The sequence below is a fragment of the Lichenostomus cassidix genome, chromosome 3 (assembly GCF_008360975.1).
Source record: "Lichenostomus cassidix isolate B80296 chromosome 3, HeHo_3.0, whole genome shotgun sequence".
Taxonomy (NCBI): Eukaryota; Metazoa; Chordata; class Aves; order Passeriformes; family Meliphagidae; genus Lichenostomus; species Lichenostomus cassidix.
In genome coordinates this window covers 69,358,948-69,380,999 of record NC_139483.1, presented here as the reverse complement: position 1 = coordinate 69,380,999, position 22,052 = coordinate 69,358,948, and the positions used below count along the sequence as shown (strand labels likewise).

At 40.8% G+C, this 22,052-nt stretch overlaps 1 protein-coding gene across 1 annotated transcript in view; it reads right to left on the bottom strand.

Annotated features, from left to right (window-relative positions):
- PREP (prolyl endopeptidase) overlaps positions 1-20,379 on the bottom strand; it is an 85,487-nt gene extending 65,108 nt beyond the window's left edge. The window contains exons 1-6 of the mRNA XM_085056256.1: positions 20,135-20,379; positions 18,781-18,855; positions 12,297-12,430; positions 9,316-9,446; positions 7,508-7,717; positions 6,149-6,270 (exon numbers count right to left, since the gene is read on the bottom strand). Coding sequence (XP_084912382.1) covers positions 6,149-6,270; positions 7,508-7,717; positions 9,316-9,446; positions 12,297-12,430; positions 18,781-18,855; positions 20,135-20,353 — 891 coding nt within the window. The 5' untranslated portion in view covers positions 20,354-20,379. The remainder of the gene's footprint in view (positions 1-6,148; positions 6,271-7,507; positions 7,718-9,315; positions 9,447-12,296; positions 12,431-18,780; positions 18,856-20,134) is intronic.
- Positions 20,380-22,052: the final 1,673 nt, after the last annotated feature.

The following is a 22,052-nucleotide window of genomic DNA, read 5'->3' as shown; positions in this document are numbered from 1 at the left end:
GAGATATTAGAGTGCCCTGCTTTCAAGTTATGTGCACGCCAACAGTGAATACTAATGCAAGTTCTGTGAACACTAGCTGAACAGTCACCACTGCCAGATTCAGGATAACGAAGAGCTCTCCATAGTTACTTCACATATAGTGGCCCTTAGCGCGCACGGTATTGTATTAAGGCAACTATATACACACGCCATTCCTTTACAATAAATTTAAAGTTTTACTACCTTTGTCCGTTTTTATTACCAAGGTGGAAAAAACCTAATCACTGTATAACTTGTTTCTGTGCAACACGGAGACTAAAATACTAAAACCAGATGCTACTAAAAATAAAATAAATAAAAATAAAATAAATAAAATTCAGTTATCAGATCCTACACCTGTGTTTAGAAAAAGATAAACTCTCTTCTTAGCTGCAGGCATTAACACTATGATAATCTACAACCTGATCTGCATCTGCAGTTATTTCAGACTACTGCTCTTCATGCACTGGTGCCCTTTGCATATGAAACAGAGCACTGTCATTGCTATCTAATGCATTTCCAATGAAGCACAGCAAATGAATTACGTACAAAAAAAAAAAAAAAAAAAATCAAAGTTTGCAAAAATCACAGACAGAATCAAAGCTTTACAACAGAGCTAAAAGGTAAAATTACTAACTGAACTCCATGTATCCAGCCATGAAAGATCAGGTCATCCAGAAAAAGAAAGATGAGTCGCAATAAAGACGCAAACATGCAATGCATGGCATTAATAACTAGGAACTAAAAACTCACTGCATCAATAAGCTGCATTTTAACATTGTTACAATTTTTGCTATATGCTATGGATGTAACACCTTAAAACCATCCAGAGTGACTGACTAGATTTTTTTTAAATACTTATTTAGGAATGTACCTAGTCACCACCGTAAAACAGACTCATGACAGTAGTAACTTCCTGAACTTTAGATATATGCTGCACAAAGACTTTTGCATAACACCAATGACCCTGGATATGACTCGACTAGGAACACTGTACATGCAAGAAACCTTTCACTTGATGCAGAAATTACATATTTTGTTATTTATGAGTAGTTTAAAGCTTTCTATCAGATGAACAAAGGAAAATATTAAGCACAAAAATCCACAAAGCACATGGCTTCTATAGAGAAAAAAGAAAAATAATACTGTGGAATTTGCTGAAACATCTGGCAAGTAAAGAGCAATAACACTGTCTGAACAGCCTCAAATGCTCTAACATCACAGATGTGCACATGCGCCTGTGCCACAAAGATCTGCTTGCACAACGACAAAGAACCCCCACTGTAGTCTCCCAGCCTCTCATTCCACTTTTATTTTCTCACTTTTTATTAGAAAAATCAAAGCTATTTTCTTCCCTAGAATAGGAAACAGTTTTTTCATTAAATGATTGTAAAGGGTTGTGGGTTTTTGTCGGTTTTTTTATGGGAGTTGTGGGGTGTGGTACTGATTTGTTGTTTTTTTGTTGTTTTTTTTTTTTTTAATGAAAGGAACATAAAGCTATGATCTGATATTATCTTTGCAGTGGTGCCAGAAACTCACTGAAGCTTGCAAATAGCTCCTATCACATTTTATGGTCTCGCAGTCTTCTGAGACGTTGAGGACTGGGGCAAGAACTCCCTCTCACGAAGCAGCCCCTTGGGACTGTCTGCACAATGTAAGCTACCTGAAGCTGCTACTCTCAGGCTGTAAAGGCTTTGTTTTGTTTTCCATTTGCAGAGTACTGGTTTCAGAATCAGCTAGATTTCAGAAGCCCTAATGATGGGTGATCACAGGAATGCATAATTTCAGGATCAGGTCCAACAGAATCCACTTCCTACATTCTGAGGCGCAGGCCTGACACACTTTATGCAGGACATGGACATGGTTATATGCAAACAACATTCTGATGTGTTCTAATCCACCCACTCCCCCGATCAGAAAGCTTGCTCTGGGTATTAATTCAAATTCCTTCTTCCAGCTAGATTTTTATTCTTGAATTTTAGATACAATGTGCTGATATAAAGAGCACTTCTATTCTGACCACATCCTTTTGAACCTCCGCTAAGTTTGGGGGTGAAGGAGCCCTATCAAAGCCAGAGAACTGGGATTTTGACCCTAGATCATTGTGCTTATGACTATTTCAATTCCAACAAGACAACAGGCAGCCTTGTTTAGAAGAGGAACACAGCAATATGTACATGCATATTTACATGCATTCTCTTTCCTAAGTCTAGCACAGAATAAAATCAGTAGCCTTCTGGGGTAACAAACATAATACACACAATTTTTACTGTGACTTTCAACTTGTTATTGAGCAATGAAAGCACCAAAGCATCTGGAACCTAGCTATGTAAGAGATTATCATCTACCATTGTCCCATGTGCAGCCACGATTCCCTGCCTCTTTCTTAATAGTACTATTACTGTTGCCAGGGCTGTAGGAAGATATTCCTACTAGGCTTCTATTCCAGATTCAGCCTTGACTAAGTGTAAGACTTTAGGATAATTCCCACAGCCCTGTTTCACCCAGCAGTGTGCTTCACTTGAGCAAACTGACAATGTTTTCAGCCCTTCCCCTTCATGCTGCTCACTCTTCCCCTGTGGATGCTTCAATGCTGCTGCTGTGAAAACGCTATAGCCAGCACACATCTGGCACAGCTTACTTCTCTGTGCTCTGAATTTAATTTTTCTGGTTTAGAACCACCGGCAGCTCTAAATATAGATTTTTTTTTTTTAAAAGTCAATTCGGAGACAGTGCACAGGGTTTGTTAGACAACATGAAAAATTGTACTTATTTTACTGCTGGCAGAATTGGGATAGGAGTGTTCCCCTCACTCGCTCCTTTCTCTTCTGTTTACTTTCCTGCAGGCACCAGAGGGACTTCTAGCACTACCAACTGTGAAAGACTGTTACATAACTTATTGTTTAACTTTGAGAGTAACAGTCTGTCTGTGGAAGAGAGATATGCTCAGTCAGTCTGGAGAAGAAGCAAGAAAATGCCACTTAAACAGAGACGCATAGCAAGCTCCTGCTTTCCCTGAGTACCTATGACATTGCCAAGGTTTTAAAAATCTTCGTACCAGACTGCCCTCTGCTGGGGTGTTATTCAATTAAACTCTATCCCTGCTCTTCACAACTCTCCCACCATTCTAGAATCTGTACCAGAAATGCATATGCTTTTTTCTAGACTAATGAAAAGGTTTAATAGTCTCTTTTTCAAAACTTATATATCTGACTTACAATAAACAGACTTTTTCCTCACAAACAATCCATTCAAGTAAAGAGCTGGAAATGCATCTGTGTTTCTCTGCCAACACCAGTTTCAGCACCACAAATTTTGTTTAAATCAAGCATACTTGCGGCTGGTGTTGAATGTATAATGAGGAAAAAAACTCTGAAGCTATCTTCTTGCATATTGTCTTGTAAATATATTAAGCTAACAAAATTTTATACAACCCTCTTTTGTCCTTATGAGTGACCTAGTTTCCTATCTCCATTGAGAGAATACACACCACTCTGACTCCCTACAGTGCACCTCAGATTATTTTTTCTGAAGCATCATGGCAACATTATAACTTTTGCAGTCTCTGAAGGATCTCCTTGTCAGATGCTTTTCACTTGCAAGCCAGGTATTTCTCCTCCCGGACCTTGTTTGCAAGAGCTACAAGTTCTGTTCAAACCTGAGTATGGAAGCTCAACTCTGCCCCCACCATAGAGAAAGGTTTGGTATTTAAGACTAGAACACCCACACCACAACCCAACTGCCTTCACTAAAGCTTGTGTAAAACACAGAGAATGTCTCTACCTAGTAGGACTAGCAAAGCCGGTAAAATAAAAACCTTTTTTTATTATCTCACAGGAACACATGAAAGCATGCATTTTATAACACGTTGAGCTCTGCAAAGCTGTATTTTAAAACCTATAGCAGCATATTAGCACCATGGAAGCATGTTCAGGACAGCACTAAAAAGCTATATAATTTGATTTTGACTAATGGTATTTTAATTTTTCCCCATTACTTTGTGGTCTTCCACTTTCTCAAACACTTCGAAAAACTGACCAGAAAACTTGTTGGAATGGCCTGAAAAGAAGATTTTGACCCATTGCACCAGGATGAAACCACATTTTGCAATTGCACTGCTTTGGTTTGGTTTTGTTGGTTTTTTTTTTTTTAATTCCAGAGTATTTTTCTCCCAACCATTAAAAACCATTTTTTCATTAGTATCAGCACAACACAGCCATGTTTTATTTCTGGAGCCCACAGCACAACCCCAGAATATAAGCTGTTTTAAAGTACTCTCACTTAGAGAAGTTAATGATTATTTAGAGGTGGATCTCTGCTTTTCCACTCCTCCTTAAAACAGCATTTCTTCTTAAATACCAATATCTGTGGAAGTTTATGCTTCCTAGAGGTCAAGAAAACCACCATAAGCAGCCATTCCATCCAATGACATAAATTTATTAAACAAGAGCCCATAGTAGGCAGATATTTCTCTATGTATCATCCTCCTCACTTCCACAACAGCTATGGGGCTGTTCCAACTCCAGCGGTTTCAGAACTTGTATGTGTGTTACATTCCTTTACCTCCCTGTTCCACAGCAAAAGCCTAGTTACTCAGACTGCAACAGTCATTCCCCACGGAAAATGAATTTGCCTTCACAACATGTGTATTTTAGCTCACGATACTGGAAAGGAATAATAATAATAATATGCGTCACTCATGTGAAGCAGTGGATGCATCATTACAAGACATCTGTCACCAAAAGAAAGCCCATTTATTTATGGAACTAGGGAAAAATAAGGATAACGATTTCCAAATTCCATTTTATTGCCAGTTAAACTTAACGGAACTGACTAGTTTTTAAACAGTAAAAAAAAAAATCTCAAGTCCCATTTCAATTTTCCATTGATACTCAGGTCAGTTGTTAAAGACATGTTTCATGTACACATGAGATTGTGTAAAAAATGCTGTGGTTATTTGCAGAACCTGCAGATAAGTCTGATTTGTTAGAGAAAGCTCAGTGTCATCACTTTGTTGGGAAGCCCTTCACATTCCCACTCACTGTCACATTTTAAATCCCACTTTGAAAGAACTTTGTTTTCTGGCAGCCTACAGAAAAGACACCCCTAACATTTTCATGGGTTAATGTGTTGAAAAGTAACACAGAATGATGATCAAATTTCTCAAAAGAGGTACTTGCAAAGAAAAGTATTTCTACAAACTGAATGCCCCAAGCCAGGGTAAAAATACTTCATATTTATCTAAAGTGTCAGACCAAAAGAGAACATTATGAAACAAAATGTACTGATCAAACATAGAAGGCAGGAGAGTACAGAGTATTACAACAGGTATTTATCCATTGAAAAACATCAGATCCCTGATAAATGGAATGACCATCACTGCATTCCAGCAGCACTTTGAAACAGTGCACTCAACTGCACACTGCTAAATATAATATGGAGAATAAGATACACAATTACAGAAGGTTCACTGGGACTTTGCACAACATATTAGTTCAACAAAATAAGCTTAAGAAATCAATTCTTGCAGCAGTCACTGGTTCAATTTCCAATAACACAGTCTGTACCATATGTGTGCTGAGAAAACTTCTAGGGAAACCTAGAATTCTCCAATTGTACACACAGTACAATTAACAGATTTCAACTTGTATATCTCCATTCCTCAGTTAGACAGAACAGATATATTTATTTTTCATAGAAGACGTTGCAAAAATAAACATAACCAAATAAATACATGGCAGGAAATATCCAGATATGCTGACTATCAGAATAAGCTTTTTGACAGGAAGTAGAAGCTGGGGCTAAACACTGACCAAGAAGAAACAAGAACAGTGACACGTCCAACAAATGATCCTTCTCTGTCTTGGAATGTGTATCAGGCAGAATGACCACAAGGAAGAAAAAGGATGTATGATTGTGTCATTGCAGGCTGGAAGAGTGATTTAAAGCAAACTAGGCAGTCTCATTTTCAGGAATTCTTAATCAATGATTCTTAGTTCAATTGCCAACTCTACAACACTAATAAAAAGTGTTCTTTTAACAAAATGTTTTCAAATTAGTATCTACTACCAGTTGCTAGAATCTGAAAAAATGAACACGATAATGATAAACTGCAGGAAGTTTACCATACCTCAGCTCCACCCATCCATTTTGGTTCATCAGGAAATTCAGCACATAGGATATCTTCTGACTGGTTAGTTCCTAATACGTGATAATGCAGCTTTTGGTGCAGATTAGTGGAGGTCTCAGTGCCTAGTGAAATGCAGGTATTTAAACCAGTAAGCTCTCAAAGAAATCCAACAACAATCATATGAAACCCTTAGAAACTTCTGTATCCCTTTGCATATAAAAGAGAAACTCAGAAGAAAGAACTAGGAAATGTTCCAAGCTACAACCATTCCACTCCAAACAAAGACCTTCCTACAAAACAAGATAAAACTTCACACTTGAAACCTGTTCAAACAGTAACCTTTTCCTTTTATTGTTGATAATACCTTCTTCCAATTTGAAGATTTACCATTTCAAGCTTTGCTTTCTAGAAATGCAAACAAGCAAAGCAAAGAAAAACAAGTATCCTTGCCACCCGCTAATAATGTTTTAATTTCCATTTCACCCCGAGCAACTAAGCAGAGATTTATTGCTAATTAACATTCCTAGAAACCTCCATACTTCCATTTGCTGAAAATATAAAAGTGATGTATTTTAAAGCACTGCGTAAGGTGCCACTTTTTTGTTGTCATTGTTTAATTCTTGCAACATTTTCCAATACTTTTTTGAACTACAAACAGGAGATTAAAAAAGAGCTCAACGAAACAAGGCTGGTATCCATCTTGCAAGCCTGGCAAAATTACAGGCTTCAAAAGCAAATACAGAGGAAAAATTCAGGATCAGTCCAGTTTAACAAAGAGCACATCTCCAGAAGAAACTTTTCAGCAGCTCTGTCTTATAATAAAAGCTGCTAAATTCCTTCTCTGCTGATGCTCCTCAGCAATTTATTCCACTTTGTGTGGTGCTCCTTGAATTTTGCTAGCATAAACATTTTGTGTTGCTTTGCTGTGAACCACAGAAGAATTAATCTGGTTGAACAATAAAAGCCTTACGCCCCACATTGCTATTCATCAGGTCAATCTCCCAAACCAGTTCATCTATGCCCACACAAATGCATAAGGGGAAACATCTAAGTAAGCTGTCACCAGACATCAAATTCTAGCCAACACCACCGACACTATGGATCCTAAGTAAATAATTCCAGAGAAAAAGAAAAGGAGAGGCAAATTTTTAAGAGAAAAAGCGGGGCAGGCAGACAAGAAGTGACTCACACTAACTGAGCATAGGCTTTGGCCATACAAGACATAATTTGATCTCTAATTGCATAACTAATACAGCTACTTATTTCAGGATAAATTTGTAGAGTTAATTATTTGTTGCACCAATTTACTGCAAAAGTGATTTTGCTTCAACGTAGCATGCAATTAGTAGTCATACCTACCATCACTTTTCCCATCTTGTTTTGGGTAGCAGTTATAGAACATGCCTTTTCCATCATGGGTCCATGCCATGCAACTGAATTTGACTCTTTCCAATGTATCTGGGAGATCCTCAGGACCTTCTACTTTCATAAACTTGATAGTAACCCAATCAGAGCCACTCGAACTCAGGCCATATGCAAAGTATTCACCATCTTCACTGAATGCATAACCTAGGGAATTGGAAACAAACAAGAATGAAGAGAGGTTAAACTGGGATACTAGTTAAAGGAAATGTTCACCAAACACTAAGAGAAGGTTTATTTTCTAAAAAATAGTGCAAGCAACTACATCTGCTATCACTTGGGATTCAAAGCACTTTTTCAGTCTCTGTGGACTTCTCAGTTCACAGATCCAAGTTTAGGCATGGATACGCACTAAGCATGTATGTTCAGTAGCATAACTTATGCCCAACATCTGAATTATGGTTTGAATAATATTTCTTCTACTTCCCTGAGTTTGGCAGGAAGAGCTGGAAAATGAAAATGCACACAGGTAGAGAACCTAAGAGTGAAGTTTTAAGAGAGAAATAGTAACAGAGAAGCCAACAGAGATGCAAGCCATGTATCCTGAAATAATGTAAATACCACTTAAAAAATGGAGTCACTGAAAATCAGACCCTTTAAAAGCCTGAAAACTGAAGTAACTGGGAAACTTTGCCACTAGCATGCAAATAGTTAATTACCAGTATTCTCAGCTGAGACCTGTGATATATATTTCACCTTATCCAAACCATGAGGAATAAGGAGTTCATCATAATTGATAAGGATTAAATTAATGCTTGCAAATCAAGTCAAGTGAAGAGACAGAATTATCATAGGCCTGTACAGACCTGAAAGTATCTACCAAAAAACAGCCTAAGAAAAAGTTACATTTCGTAGACATGGTAGTTTTGAGAGGCACCACTGTGCCACACCAATATATTCTCCCCTGTAAGAACCTAAGAGTGGTCATTCTGATTCAGAACACAATTCCATCTAACTGTACTCAGGAGTAACCACAATGTGAGGCCTACACAAATAAGAACAACGATATAGTCATGGAACTGTTTGGATTGGAAGGGATTTTAAAGATCATCTAGTTCCTACCCTCCTGCTGTAGACAGGAGAACCTTCCACTAGACAAAGGTTGCTCAAAGCTCTGTCCAACCTGGCCTGGTACACTTCTAGGGATGAAGCATCCACAAATTCTCTGGGCAACCTGTTCCAGTGTCTCACCGCCTTCACAGTAAAGAATTTTTTTGTAATATCTAATCTAAACCTATTCTCTTTCAGTTTAAATCCATTCCCCCTTGTCCTATCACTACATGCCCTTGTAAAAAGTCACTCTCCAGCTTTCTTGTAGGTCCCCTTTAAGTACAAGACAGCTACTATGGGGTCATCCCACGGCTTTCTCTTTTCCAGGCTGTGGAATCTCAACTCTCTCAGCTTTTTGTCACAGAAGTGCTCCAGCCCCCTAATCTTCTTCATGGCCCTGCTCTGCACTCACTCCACCCTCACAATAAACAATATAAATACATATTTTTTTTCCTTGCTATGGACAGCCTCGAGAGCTGCTCATATTTCATTGGAAACCTGCTACAGAGTTGTGAAAAAAAAGCATTGGGAAACTCAACCGAGTTAATTGTGGATACAAAGCATATTTAGAAGTGTTCTCCTGAAACACTGTACAAACACTATATGGCTATTGTGATTACTTTGATTAAATCTTCAACTTCTGCTGAAAATTGAGACTTACTCAGCAGACCTAACTCACTAACTATCTCACTAACCTCGTAAGGCCACAGTGCCATCATCAGAAAGCTTATTTGGATCAAGAAAAACTTTGGCTTCGGCATCCAAGGAGTCTTGTACATATAAAACTCGCTGATTCTGGAGCCCAGTATTATAGAAGTGAAAATACCTAAAAGAACACAAGAGGGAAAAATTAGGAAGGAAGAACTCTGATTTTCAGTTAGGCAAGAACAAAAACATCCTATGAGATTGTCATGAAATGAATAAAAGACAGATAAATAGGTTAGGGAAGCACAAATTTCATAGTAGAGTAAGAATCTTGGCTAGGATGCCTCCAAAATACCCTTTAAAAATAAAAGCTGCATTTGCCACAGTACATTTTTGAGAATTCTAAGTATACTATAAACTCCACATAACTGTCTATGTTAAACATCTCTGGCAGCTGCAGCATTTCTCTGCTACAAGTACTGGCAGAGGCTCCCATCCCTTATGTTCTCAGCTTTGTCATTCACATAGCTGTTTTCAATCCATACTGGATGACACACTTATGTTCAAATGCAACAGAATGAAAACTGTTTCATCTGCATTTACATGCATGCGTTTGAAAAAGCTGTAGGAACAGGTAATTGCAGAGTTGTCTTTAGTGAGTGATACTCTTCATATCCTAAGACACTACAGAGCTCAAAGAAATTAACACCCATATTCTATGCAAGTCAGAGGTACCACATTTTTCTTCCTTCATAGAACTTTACTACACAAACATGGGACTTAACAAACCAGACAGCAGCTTCACCTGCTGCTGTGGGAACAGGGGAATTTATGGAGGAACATTCAAATCCAAAAGTAAGTTCATATACTCCCTGGGACTGTCCAGTACTTGGGTACAAACACAGGAACTTGGTAAAACCAGAAGGGGAAAATATACTCACAAAGGCCTGGTTAACAATATCAGCTAGTAATATGTTCAAGTAATAACAGTAATGTTCAGCAAGTGTAAAACTGATAGATTAAAATAAGTAGAAGAAAAAGAAAAGTAATTTTCCATTTGACCATGCATTTTCTTGCCAATTTCACCTCTACAATGCTGGCCAACAAGCTGGGAAGCAAAGCTAAAACAAAGAGACAGACACAGCACCTCCCTGGGCACCGTTCCTCTCTGCAGACTCTACAGAAAAATTCCTCGGACACAGCCTTTTAGCAGCCATGCTTCATCAGAAAACTGGAGTAGTTAAATTTAAGAATTTCTAAGCGTCATGGGAAGTTTAGAAAATTCTTCAAATAGAATAGTTCCGTTCCCCACACTTTACTTAGTGTTACTTAACTTGGTAGAGACCTCTTTATCACCTCAAACACCACAATATAGGGCTTTTCTGTATTATTTTTGAACTGCTCTTAGCCCAGCACATGCCAAGAAGTAGAGTATCACTCAGAAAGACTAAAAAGACATCTATTAAAATCAAAGTAAAGTGTCAAATTACAAGCCCATTAAGCTCCTGGCACAAAAGTTCTTCTTGGAGGACAGTTAGCTGCATCAAATTAAGTATTTGTGTCTCAGCACAGACTCTATTTATCACTGCCATGAGCACTTCCACAACATTAAGCCTTAATAGCACTGAAGGTAACAACACCTAGACATGTTTGCACTGAGCAGGGAGAATGGGTCAGACAATCCAGAGCAGTCGCTGACCAGCTGGTCACCTGCTACATCTGCATGAGCACCACATACAAACTAACAAGCTTTGCCTGGCTCACTCAACAAGGCACACTTCCCCAGATGCAGCATTGTCCTAAACAGCTCCACTGCTTCTGGGCTTAAACCGCACACCTCTATACACTGACAGGTTGTGCCACATCCATGACAATTTAAATCCACATCAATTTTGGGTTCACTCCCCACCCTATACTTTCAGAAAACCCCACACAGCACGGGATTTCCCTCCCTTAGTAACAAGTATCTGTGTCATCTTCACAGCATAGATCACTATAACAAATCCCTCTCAGTATCTGTGTAGAAATCTTAAGGCAACAAGATATCCTCTGCTCTTTCTCATCACCTGTGGATGATGGTGAACCTGGCATATCTGGGTGCCCACTCAACAAGGATCAAACACATTGAAAATATTGAAAAAGATTATCTGTGTTTCCCATGATTAAGAGTGGCTGGTTGTACTACCACTTTTTCAACTTCTAAAACAATCTCTAGATGTTATTAAGTTAATAAGCAGTTTCATCCCTTTACTCTCTTTCTCTAGAAGCTTGCTAGTGTTTTTAAAGGAGGTCACATAAAATTCAGCAGCAGCTGCAGTCTCCAGACCTTGGGTAAAACACAGAAACGCCATCTTTTCACCTAGCCACAGAATTAAACACAGATACAAGTATGCTAGGCACTGGACTACAGCAGGAGTTCTTTGTTTTTAAGAAGACAGATCTTTTTGCATCAGTTGCTTTAAGTACTCAGAATGATTTTTCCCTTATCCCCTGCAGCTACAGGAACAGTTTTTCACAAAAGAATTCCCACTGCTTTTCACTGGTTATGACTAAACAAAAAAAAGTCTACCAGCTACTCAAAGAACGACCAGCATAAGAGCAGTATTCCAGCAAATATTTGGAACAAAATGGACATGACAGACATGCTGTTTTCAGATGATATGCCTCTAACTATACTGACAGTGACCAAGCCTTTCTGAAAGGAACTCCTCAAAGCTTTACTTTTACAACAATTATTCTACAAAATTGCCTGAATTCTGATAAATTCACAGTTTCTTCTTCCTATAAAAAGAAAAGACAGCAAAAGAAGAAAATATGACTGGGAACTGAAGACAGTCAAGTACCTCGTGCTCTGCATCATGCAACAACACATGTTAATATTGCCTTACTTTTCCTACTTCCCAACTATGAAAAAATAAACACAAATATAATCTGTAATTCATTTTTTTAATTAGTAGTTGCTTCTGACTTGCTTCACATTCATCACCACCTACAAACACATTCCTCACCTACAAACACATTCCTCACATACCTTTTTCCTTTCTTGAAGTGGCAGCTGTACTTAGGATAATCATAGAGTTCAGTCATTCGTTCCTTGAATAGTCCTCTGACAGGACACTGCTCAAGAAATGGTACTGTAAGCTTGTTCTGAGCCTCCACAAATGCCTGAAAGAAAACAATAAAAAAAATATGAACTCAAGCAGAAATGCATATTTTCCACAGAAGACATTTTCGGAAGCAATGCATCACAGACATCTTTCCTCCATAGAGATTATGCAGTGTCGCATATGAAGAATCGCATATGCTTATTTGCATTGTGCCACAATCCTGTAATAAGATTAAACTTCTATCTTGAATAATGACTCTCTAGGGCATACACTGGGGTAACCAGCCAAAAGGCATGATATTTTCACAATTCCCCCTTAAAAAAAACAAAACGAAACACCAACAACCAAAGAAACCTTAAACAAACAAAAAACCCTAAATAAACACATAAAAAAACCCCAAAACCAAAGTAACAACCCCAAAAAGAACACCGTGCTTTTAAAAGCTCTCCTCATAGTTGCCTAAATTACAAATATTGCCCACAGACTGCACTATTATTTCAGGGCTGGGAAGGGCTCTAAGATAATACAAAATGTCATGTGCATCATCTGTTCATATTATCAACATAACACACAGAATTAGTCCCTGCCATTATTTCATGAGAAGCCCAAAGTATTGTTCAGAGATTAGTTGTTAGTTACAAATGGCAAAAATACCTAATCTCTGAAAACTTTGAGAAGTCTGGTTTCTTTAAAACACTCCAGCTCCCTCTCACAAAGACTTAAGAAGTGATCAAAACCATTACCACTCCAGCTATTTGTTGAATGCATGGAAAACCTGGTGCTCTGCTGGTGTTTCATCATCCCTATTTATAGTATTGTACATTAACATAAAATTAATACCTCAGCATCTTAAGGTGAATCATAGCTGCTAACAAGCAGATGTGCAGGCTTTTCTGTCTCTAACATGAAGTAGGTAGGACAGGACACCATGTGTGGCTGTAATTCACAGCCAAATGCCGCAGTGACAGCTGCATGTCAACCTCAGACTCCAGCCTCTCACCTCCAGCATGAAATCCTGTCCACTCATCTCTTGCTTACACGGGGCTCTTTCCCAGAAGAGGCTTTGAAAGAGCCTACTGTTTTCTACCTGTCCTGAATCTGTCACACAGCAATCGGATCAACATACTGTCACATCTGAGTTACACTTCATTGCAGGGCATGACCCACAGGAACAACAGGGCACAACTTGTGTTTCACAGACCTTCAGAAAAGCCAGCTGCTGTACAGGCAGAGTACCTGGCACACACTTAACTAGCTGCTATCAGTGTTTAGTCATGTATTAATTTTTCAGGTGAAGAATTAATACGTGCACAGCAGCACATCCTGGTGGCTAAGTCACTCAGCTGCCACACTGTACTGCTATAATTGTTCCCTCATCAGATGGTGAAAGAATTTAATCAAATCTACCCAAGAATTAATGTGTACCTGGTTTTCTCTAAATGGAAACACATGAATTTCAAAAACCACATACACAAAAATCTAGATGGTGGATCCTACACAAATAAATTAACTTCTCCCAGAGCTGTGACACTTTCAGAGAAACAATGGCTTATAAAAACACGTGTAAGACCATCCATTGTACTGGATGGGCAAAAGCACTTTCCAGTTGCATGTAGAGAACAGAAACTGGCACACATCTGTGTTTCATCCATCAATAACATAACAAATACCGGAACTGCATGTTACTCACTTTTAACTGCACAGACACATCTTGCCACATCTGCTTTCATTAGTGATATTCGAAGAAGAAAGACAGACTATGTTGCAAAATAAGGCTTCCAGGTGCGAGCAAAGCCTGCATTAGCTAACAGGCTGCAGCAGTGCCCTGGGAAGGTGCCATGAGAAAGATACCTGAGAGGCACAGCTGTGCCCTTGCGCTGTGAAAGAATGTCATGAGAAAAATGAGGAGGAACTGAGGAGGAGCCCTAAATGTGTGAGAATAGAACACAATAGAATGTAAACTGTAAGCTGTGTAATTAACCAGTAGATTAATAATCAATAAATATAAACATTATAACAGTATATAAGCCATGCATACTGTGAAATAAATGAAGCTTGCTTTATTACTCATATTGAGCCGTGTCGCTTGTTCTCTCTCGCCTTCTAACAAGACTATTCCTTACAAGCATTTGTTGCACAAGAGCATGCTTACATACTAATTTTTACACTCACAACTATATCACTAGTAATTCTGCTTTTACAGGAACTTAATGTATTTTTCTCATTTCCAGTTTGTATGCACTAAAGATACCAAGATTATTTGTAAGAGGAATGCCACTGCTGTCTAAAAAAGGAGGAAGGAATTACAGATTTTTCAAAGAGTTCTATGGTGAAGAACACAGTCCAGTTTGAAAACTTTGTATTTCCACACTTCTGAGCATGAGGTTGCATTCATGTTTAAAAAGCAATACATAATTGAAATATTGCTCTAGGTAAAGTACAGGAACTTATGTCAGCAGAAACTCTCATGGTAAACAACTCCATCCACCTCACTGAGCTAAACAGATGCCACCCAGGCTACAGGGCTAAGAGTCACTGTACACCTTCATGAACCTAGAGAGAAAGATTTTTATTGTACCTGTGGATATCTGCATCAGACAATGTATCACAAGCTTTGAACCAGGACAGATTTTGCCAGCAGAAGAAAGAACAGAATAAGGGTCCAAGTAAGGCCACTCCTTACGGCTATTTCAGAAAAAAAGCTAATTTGAAAAGCAAAACAATTTCTAAAGCATTGTACTAAGAGTAGAGATGGTCCACTTGAGGCTGAAGTGTCTGGCCATTACTTAAATAGGTGAATTGTTATTTTAAAAAAATCGTTTAACTAAATTTCATCTAAGAAATTCTTTTAAATCATGCTTTTTTACAACCTATCAGCTTTCTACATTCTACTAAGCAATTCTTTCAAGATAATTATTCCACTGACAGTATACTTTCCAAGAAGAAGTCTCAGAATAGAAACTGTTTTAACATTACCAGTCTTTGTTATTAGCCTGCATAGTATCTACAGTTCATATATGTGTATATATATATATATTCAGCCAAGGCTAGTTCACTGTAACTCCTACAAGAGAGCACGTACCTTTCCTAAGTATTACAAAGTAAAATTAATCAGACTTCTTGTGACTTGCCCCTTAGCATTTACTTTTTTGATATTTAACAAAAAAATATTCAAAGTGCAATTGGAAAATAGATCAAAACGTGAACAAAACACTGGCCTATTATAACTACAAATCCATTTAATTGTAGATTTGAGAGTTTCAGTTCTAGTCCTAATTCAAACATACACATGTTCAGAATAGTACAACCCAACCCCACATGATCCCTGCTTTTCCATCACTTGTCCATCCCGCATGTCTGGAACAAGCTCAGCATTACTGCCTACACTGTCAGTGAGTTAAGGTACTGTATATGACTGACACAGCAGCAAAAGACTTTGCTGTAGTCTAAAAAGGAGCATATTTCCCACAAAGTGTTAAACAAAAAAGTTGAAAGTCCAACTAAGCCAAAGGCAAGACAACAGTGAAAGTGTGGCTTTGTAGTTGTGGCCCATGTCATTACCAGAGGTGTTTTACCAGTGCAGCACATTCCAACTATGCCAGGGATGTTTCTTTAATCTGTCTTAGAAGTCAGTGGCCAAACAGCAGCAGAGCTTGAATTCTCACATTCTGCACTTCCTTTCTCCAAAGTGAGATAGGAACTTCCCCATCTGACAAGGGGTTCATTTTTATTTACGCATCTGGAGAAGGGAGTTTGTATGCTTACAGCTGCCTTTGACTGCTCCAACAAAGCATCCACAGGGGAAAAAAAGTGATACAGCAAAGTACATAGACTGTCAACATGGAAGTGCATACTTCTTGAGTAATAGCTTTTCCACAAGATATTGCAGATGTGACTTAATGACTGGCTTTATCAGCTCTAAGACTGTACATTGGTCCTGCTTAGCCACCTGCAGATTGCAATAACCTTCTTTTTTGTCGCAGATACACTACATACATAATAAGATCACCTTTGTGACCTGGCTGAAAAAATTTCTAGATCTATTTGACTTTCAGCTAATTAAAAGTAGCCTGTGGGTGGCTAAAAAAGGAAAGATCCCATTCTTGGACCATCTTAGATCCAACTATCATGTGGCCTTGGGGTGACCTAGATTAAGCACACATGTCAATAGAAAACTAACCCACAAAAGTTCTACCCCCCAGAACATCACCTCGTGATGGTTATACCCATGCAAGGGAGGGACAGAAGCATTCATGTCAGTGCAAGAAGGAGAGGGAAGGCAGGGAGAACCACACAACTACTTAACTTAATGGAAACCTGCAAACTATACTGGATCAGGTACAGCACCATTTGCACTCTACACTCACTGCAAAAATACCTCATTAAGTCAATCATAAAAAAGAAATTCCTCCCTACTATGTTCACTTGTTTGTAAACTGCTAGCTATCAAGATTCCACATGATCATTTGGACTAGTCACAGAAAACAAATATAATTTTTTTACACTCATAGCTGTTGTAATTCCTTCATTTAACTCTACAGAGGACGTAAGGTGAAACCACCACGAACATTTCAGAGTTAAATCCAATCTCACACACCTTTGCTTCTTTCTCCATGCTTCAGGGAATAGCAAACTTTACGTTGCGCTGACTCAATACAGAAACTAAGTGAAGCCTACCAATTTATTTTCTGTGAGCACACCTCTGTTTGACATGTCTATTTCTGCTACCCTTAGAAAAGCAGAATTCCCACATACCTGTGTATCTATTTGACAGCATTTTTTCTGACCTCTTCTACAAAAGAGGTAAATCAGCAAAATACTTTAATTCCCTTTGTTAAGTAACTCCTGAAACTCTGGAATAAGATTATATACTTGCATACTTACTTACACAGGAGCTCTATCCATTCCTTTTGCCATACTACTAATGCAATTTTGCACTGCAAAATTCTGCCAAGGTGCAAGGTTTTTCAAGTGTAGGCAAGTAAGATGTAACAAGACCTTCACTCCACCAATATGATAACTTGTGTTGGGGCTGCTGCATTTTTGTGAGGATGTTATAATTCCCTATTCCTTATTCTGCCTCCTATATAAACTACAAGCTCTGGAGAATGTGATTCACTGTCCTCCAACTGTGCTCACCCAACATGTTCACAGTATGTGGCTACAGTACTGAATACAGGGACACAAGAAATCAGGTCTTTGCATTTTCTCAATTCCCTATCTTTCACAGAATCCCAAAACCAACTTTAATAGGTGTGTGTAAGGTATCTCTAAAATAAAGACATAACCATACCTCCCACACATACATCCCTCTCAATGTGGCACAAACTTATACTGTGTTTACCGTTTCTTAAAGGTACCAGAATTAAAAAATCAAAATTTTCTCAACTTTCTAAATATCTCACTTTCAGTATTACTGTTCATGGCAGAGTTTTTCACTAAAACCTGATCCCAAATCAACCTTTTAAATCCATGTGAGTACTTATACATGCTTGACAGATTTGCAGGTAGGGAATCAGTTCCTAACTGTACATATTTTATCTTGCTTTTGACAGTCACTCTAAGCTCTATTTGACCAACCTCAGGCTCCTGAAAATGCATAAGGCAAGCACATAAGCAGAAGAACCTAGAAGGAATCTCACTAATGGAAAGCCACACTGTTGGATATTTTTGAACAGAGATCCTGCCCTTCATCATCTTCCTGACACAATCATGCATACTGGGTAGATGCCAGCGTTTCAGATCTGGAACTACAATTATCACAAAGTCAGTGGCCAGTGCAGAGGAAACCCCCTCCACATTGTCATCTAAGATTTTCTGGCCACCCTCTGACTGCAACTCCATATGCCATGAATATCAGAGGAACTGGCTCTCAGTCATCATTTTTCATTATTCTCTCTCAGCAAAAGACTGGTTCCAGCAGAACACTCTCACTATACCAGACTTAGGACAGTGGACAAATTGGTCTGAAATTTAAGTGTTTCTCTCCAGTATGACACCATCACCTTGAGCATTCAAACTGGCCAGGAAAAATGGGTGCAAGATAAACAAGGGTTTCATTTTGCAAATTCTGCAATCTAAGTTATATCAAGTGTTCCAGACTTTAATAAAACCATAGAATGGTTTGGGTAGGAAAGTCATCTAGTTCGACCCCATTGCCATGGGCAGGAACACTTGTCAGTAACCCAGGTTACTCAAAGACCCATCCAAGCTTTTTCCCATTAAAACACAGGGGCAAAATAATGGCATTGCTGTTGGTGCCATGAGATATCACATGAACTACATCTTCATTCACCATGTAAGTTTTCAAAAAGTATTGGTAGGTTCTTCAAAAGCAGAGTACCAATGCACCTGGTCTATAAAAGAGAACCATGTGAAAACAGCCATTCCCACGCAAAGAAAGGTTACCTTTGTCTGTTCGCTATCGGGATCTTCAAGCCAGCAGTATGGATCACTGATTTTGCATCCATGGTAATCTGACACCTGAATTTATAAAAGATAATAATTTAAAAAAAGACATGCACACAAGCAAACTCTATCCATCAAGGAATGACAGCATGATGAAGGGCATTTGGAATTTCACAAAAGCATACAGTGCTAAGGTGCAAAGAAAGAGAGAACCAACACACTGCTCCCAGGTGAGTTAATAGCATTATCACTCTTTGGTGATGATACACAACAGAAAAGTAATCCTCAGAAAAAAACACAGAGCATGAGAAGAATGGTGAAATGCACATAAATTCTTTCCATGTGATAGATTAGTAAGCAAAAAAACCAACAATCCCATTAACCAAACTAAGACCCCTAAGGTTTTCAAGCCAAGTTATAAAATTTGATTACTGGATGTTCCCAAAATATGGTTCCCAGTTACACAAACAATCTCTGGTTTAGCACTCCCTACTACTCTTGCCCACAAATATGTGCATAGTGTGTATATACAGAAATAATAATTTAAAAAAATCAAAAGCCCACCCCCAAAAGAACAAACAAACAAACAAACCACGAAAGATCAATCCACGTGGTTGAATTTACCTGCTTCCTTCCTCCAGTACACAAAAAAACCTAGATACCTGCTGCTAGGGCTTGCACAGTTCAGCCTTTCAGTCAACTACGAAAGTAAATACTTTAGGTTTTTTTCCATCTTTGGCTCATGCCGGCAAACATTTTGGTTTAAATACAATGTAAATACTTCCCGGGCCAGTGCCCAATGCACCGTGCTTTGCGGAAGGGAAAGAAAATCAAACCCACATTAGCCAAATTTACACCGTAATCCCTTGTGTATCCAGTTACGGTGGGAACACGGGGAGATGGGACTATGATACAGATGTGCCATCCTATATAAATAGACTATTTGTTCCTCTGCTGACGCTACCGCAGCCCGGGCGGAGGCCTGGGCTTTCCTGACATGCTCCGCGGTACCGAAGCTCCGGGATGAGCCGTGCGGCCGCTGCTCCCGCACCGCGGCCCCGCTGCCCGCCCCACACCGGCTCCCGGCCCCGCACACGCGGGATGTGCCCGGAGGCACCGGCAAAAGGGTGTTCCGCCCTAACAAGCGTTCGGCAGCCGCCGCGGCCCGCGGCCGTGACAAACCCGAGACTCTCCCGCACGGAGCACGCCGGGCGTTCCGCGGCCGCGGCCGAACAAAGCGCCGAGAGCCGAGGCAGCACCGCCCGCCCCGAGGCGGCCCCGCAGGGGACAGCGAGCCGGTGCCCCGCGCCCAGGCCCGGCGGCCGCCGCACGTCCCAGCCAGCGCCGTACTCACGGCGGTCTCGTCCCGGTACACCTCGGGGTACTGGAAGGCCTGCATGGCGGGCTGCAGCGGAGAGCGGCGGGAAGCAGAGGAGGAGGAGCAGGAGCAGGAGGAAGAGGAGGAAGAGGCGAGGCGCGCAGGCGGCCGCGGGGCTGGGGCCGTGTTTCGGGCCGTGGCGGCAGCAGCCGGCAGCAGGCGCGCAGGGCGGCACACGCGAAGCGCCGCCGCCATAAGGCCGCCCCCTGCCGGCACCTCCCCGGCACGGCACCCTCCGGGCCGCGCCGCGCCGCGCCATGCAGCGCAGCGCCCCCTGCAGGCTCCCGCCGCGCAGGCCGCAGCGGGGCGGGGCGCGATGGCGGCGCCTGAGGGGCGGTGACTGGGGGGCGGTGGCTGGGGGGAGGTGGCTGAGGGGCGGTGGCTGAGGGGCCGTGGCTGAGAGGCGCTGGCTGAGAGGCGCTGGCTGAGAGGCGCTGGCTGAGAGGCGCTGGCTGAGAGGCGCTGGCTGAGAGGTTGGCACTGCCGCCCGCCGCCTTTGGTGTCTACTCTTCGCTCCTGCTCACCCCGCTCCGGCGGGGTGATGGAGCCGGCAGCACACGGGTTTCATCCTTCTTATAGTAAATGTTTGCAACAAAATAAAATCAAAAGGTTTTTTTTTTTTTTTTTTTCCCGCTCAGCTCCCCAGCCTTGACACACTACGCGGGAAGAGGCTCGGGTCTGGCTCGCACAGTTCCCCTCCGCGCTGGCCCGAAAGCAGAGCTGCTTCCTGAGTGGCGTTGATTCTGTGATTCTGATTCTCTGACTCAGGCACCTCGAAGCCAGGTCACGGAATCACAGAATCGATTAGGTTGGAAAAGACCATTGAGATCATCAACCTATGACAGAACACCACCATGGCACTAAGTGCTACATCCAGCCTTTCCTTAAACACTTCCAGGGATAGTAACTCCACCACCTCCCTGGGCAGCCCATTCTGATGTATAATGACCCTTTTTATGAAAAAATTCCTCCTGATGTCCAACCTAAAATCTCCCTAGCTCAGCTTAAGACTACATCCTCTCATTCTGTCACTGGTTACCAGGAGGAAGAGACTGACCCTAACCGGGATAGAGCCTCCTTTCAGGGAGTTGTAAAGAGTGATAAGGTCACCCCTGACCCTTCTTCTGTCCCAACTAAACCTGGCATGGTCCACTCAAATGTGTAGCATGTTTCCGTCCAACACACCTCTACAAGTTGCCAGAGACTCCCCTTCGCCCTAAAAGTAAAGGACAAGTTGGCCACCCAGTCCCAGTGAAGGTGGCCACTCCAGCACACCAGCCCAGCTGGCTGGCGCTTGTCCCCCTAACCCACAGTGTCATGGCCTGTAGTCCCATGCTAGCCCTGACTCTGGCCTGCACAGCCAGTCTGCGTGAAAGGGCACCCAGAAAAGGTGTTTCAAGTGGATGACTTAAGGCTCATCCAGGGGTGTTTATTTTACAATAGTATTTCCTGTGTCAGAAAACTTGCAAACATTTTTCCTCCAGGGAGAGACCTGGTGTGCTCTTCCTGCACAATGGAAACATGCAGGGGACAGGAGGTGGTTTGGCAACATGGCTGAGCTGCTTTTCTTCCAAATGAAGCTGCTGCCAGCAGCCTTTGCCAAGCTGTTCTCTTAGCCTGGGGAGCACTTTACTGCAGCTCTTCATCCAGGGTAAACGTGCGTGTGTGTTTGTGTGTGTGTGTGTGTGTGGTTAATGGCACCCGCTGGAGACATGAAGGTTTGTGAGTGCTGGTGTTTAAAGGTCCGGTCAGCCCAAAGAATGCTCATGGTTGTTAATGTAGTAACCACCTAACCAGAATGACAAAGACCTAAACATTAAAGAAATGGCATCAAACCTTTACAGTTACCATCTCAGAACTGTGTCTTGATTGCCTTCTCTTAGTAGAAAGAGTT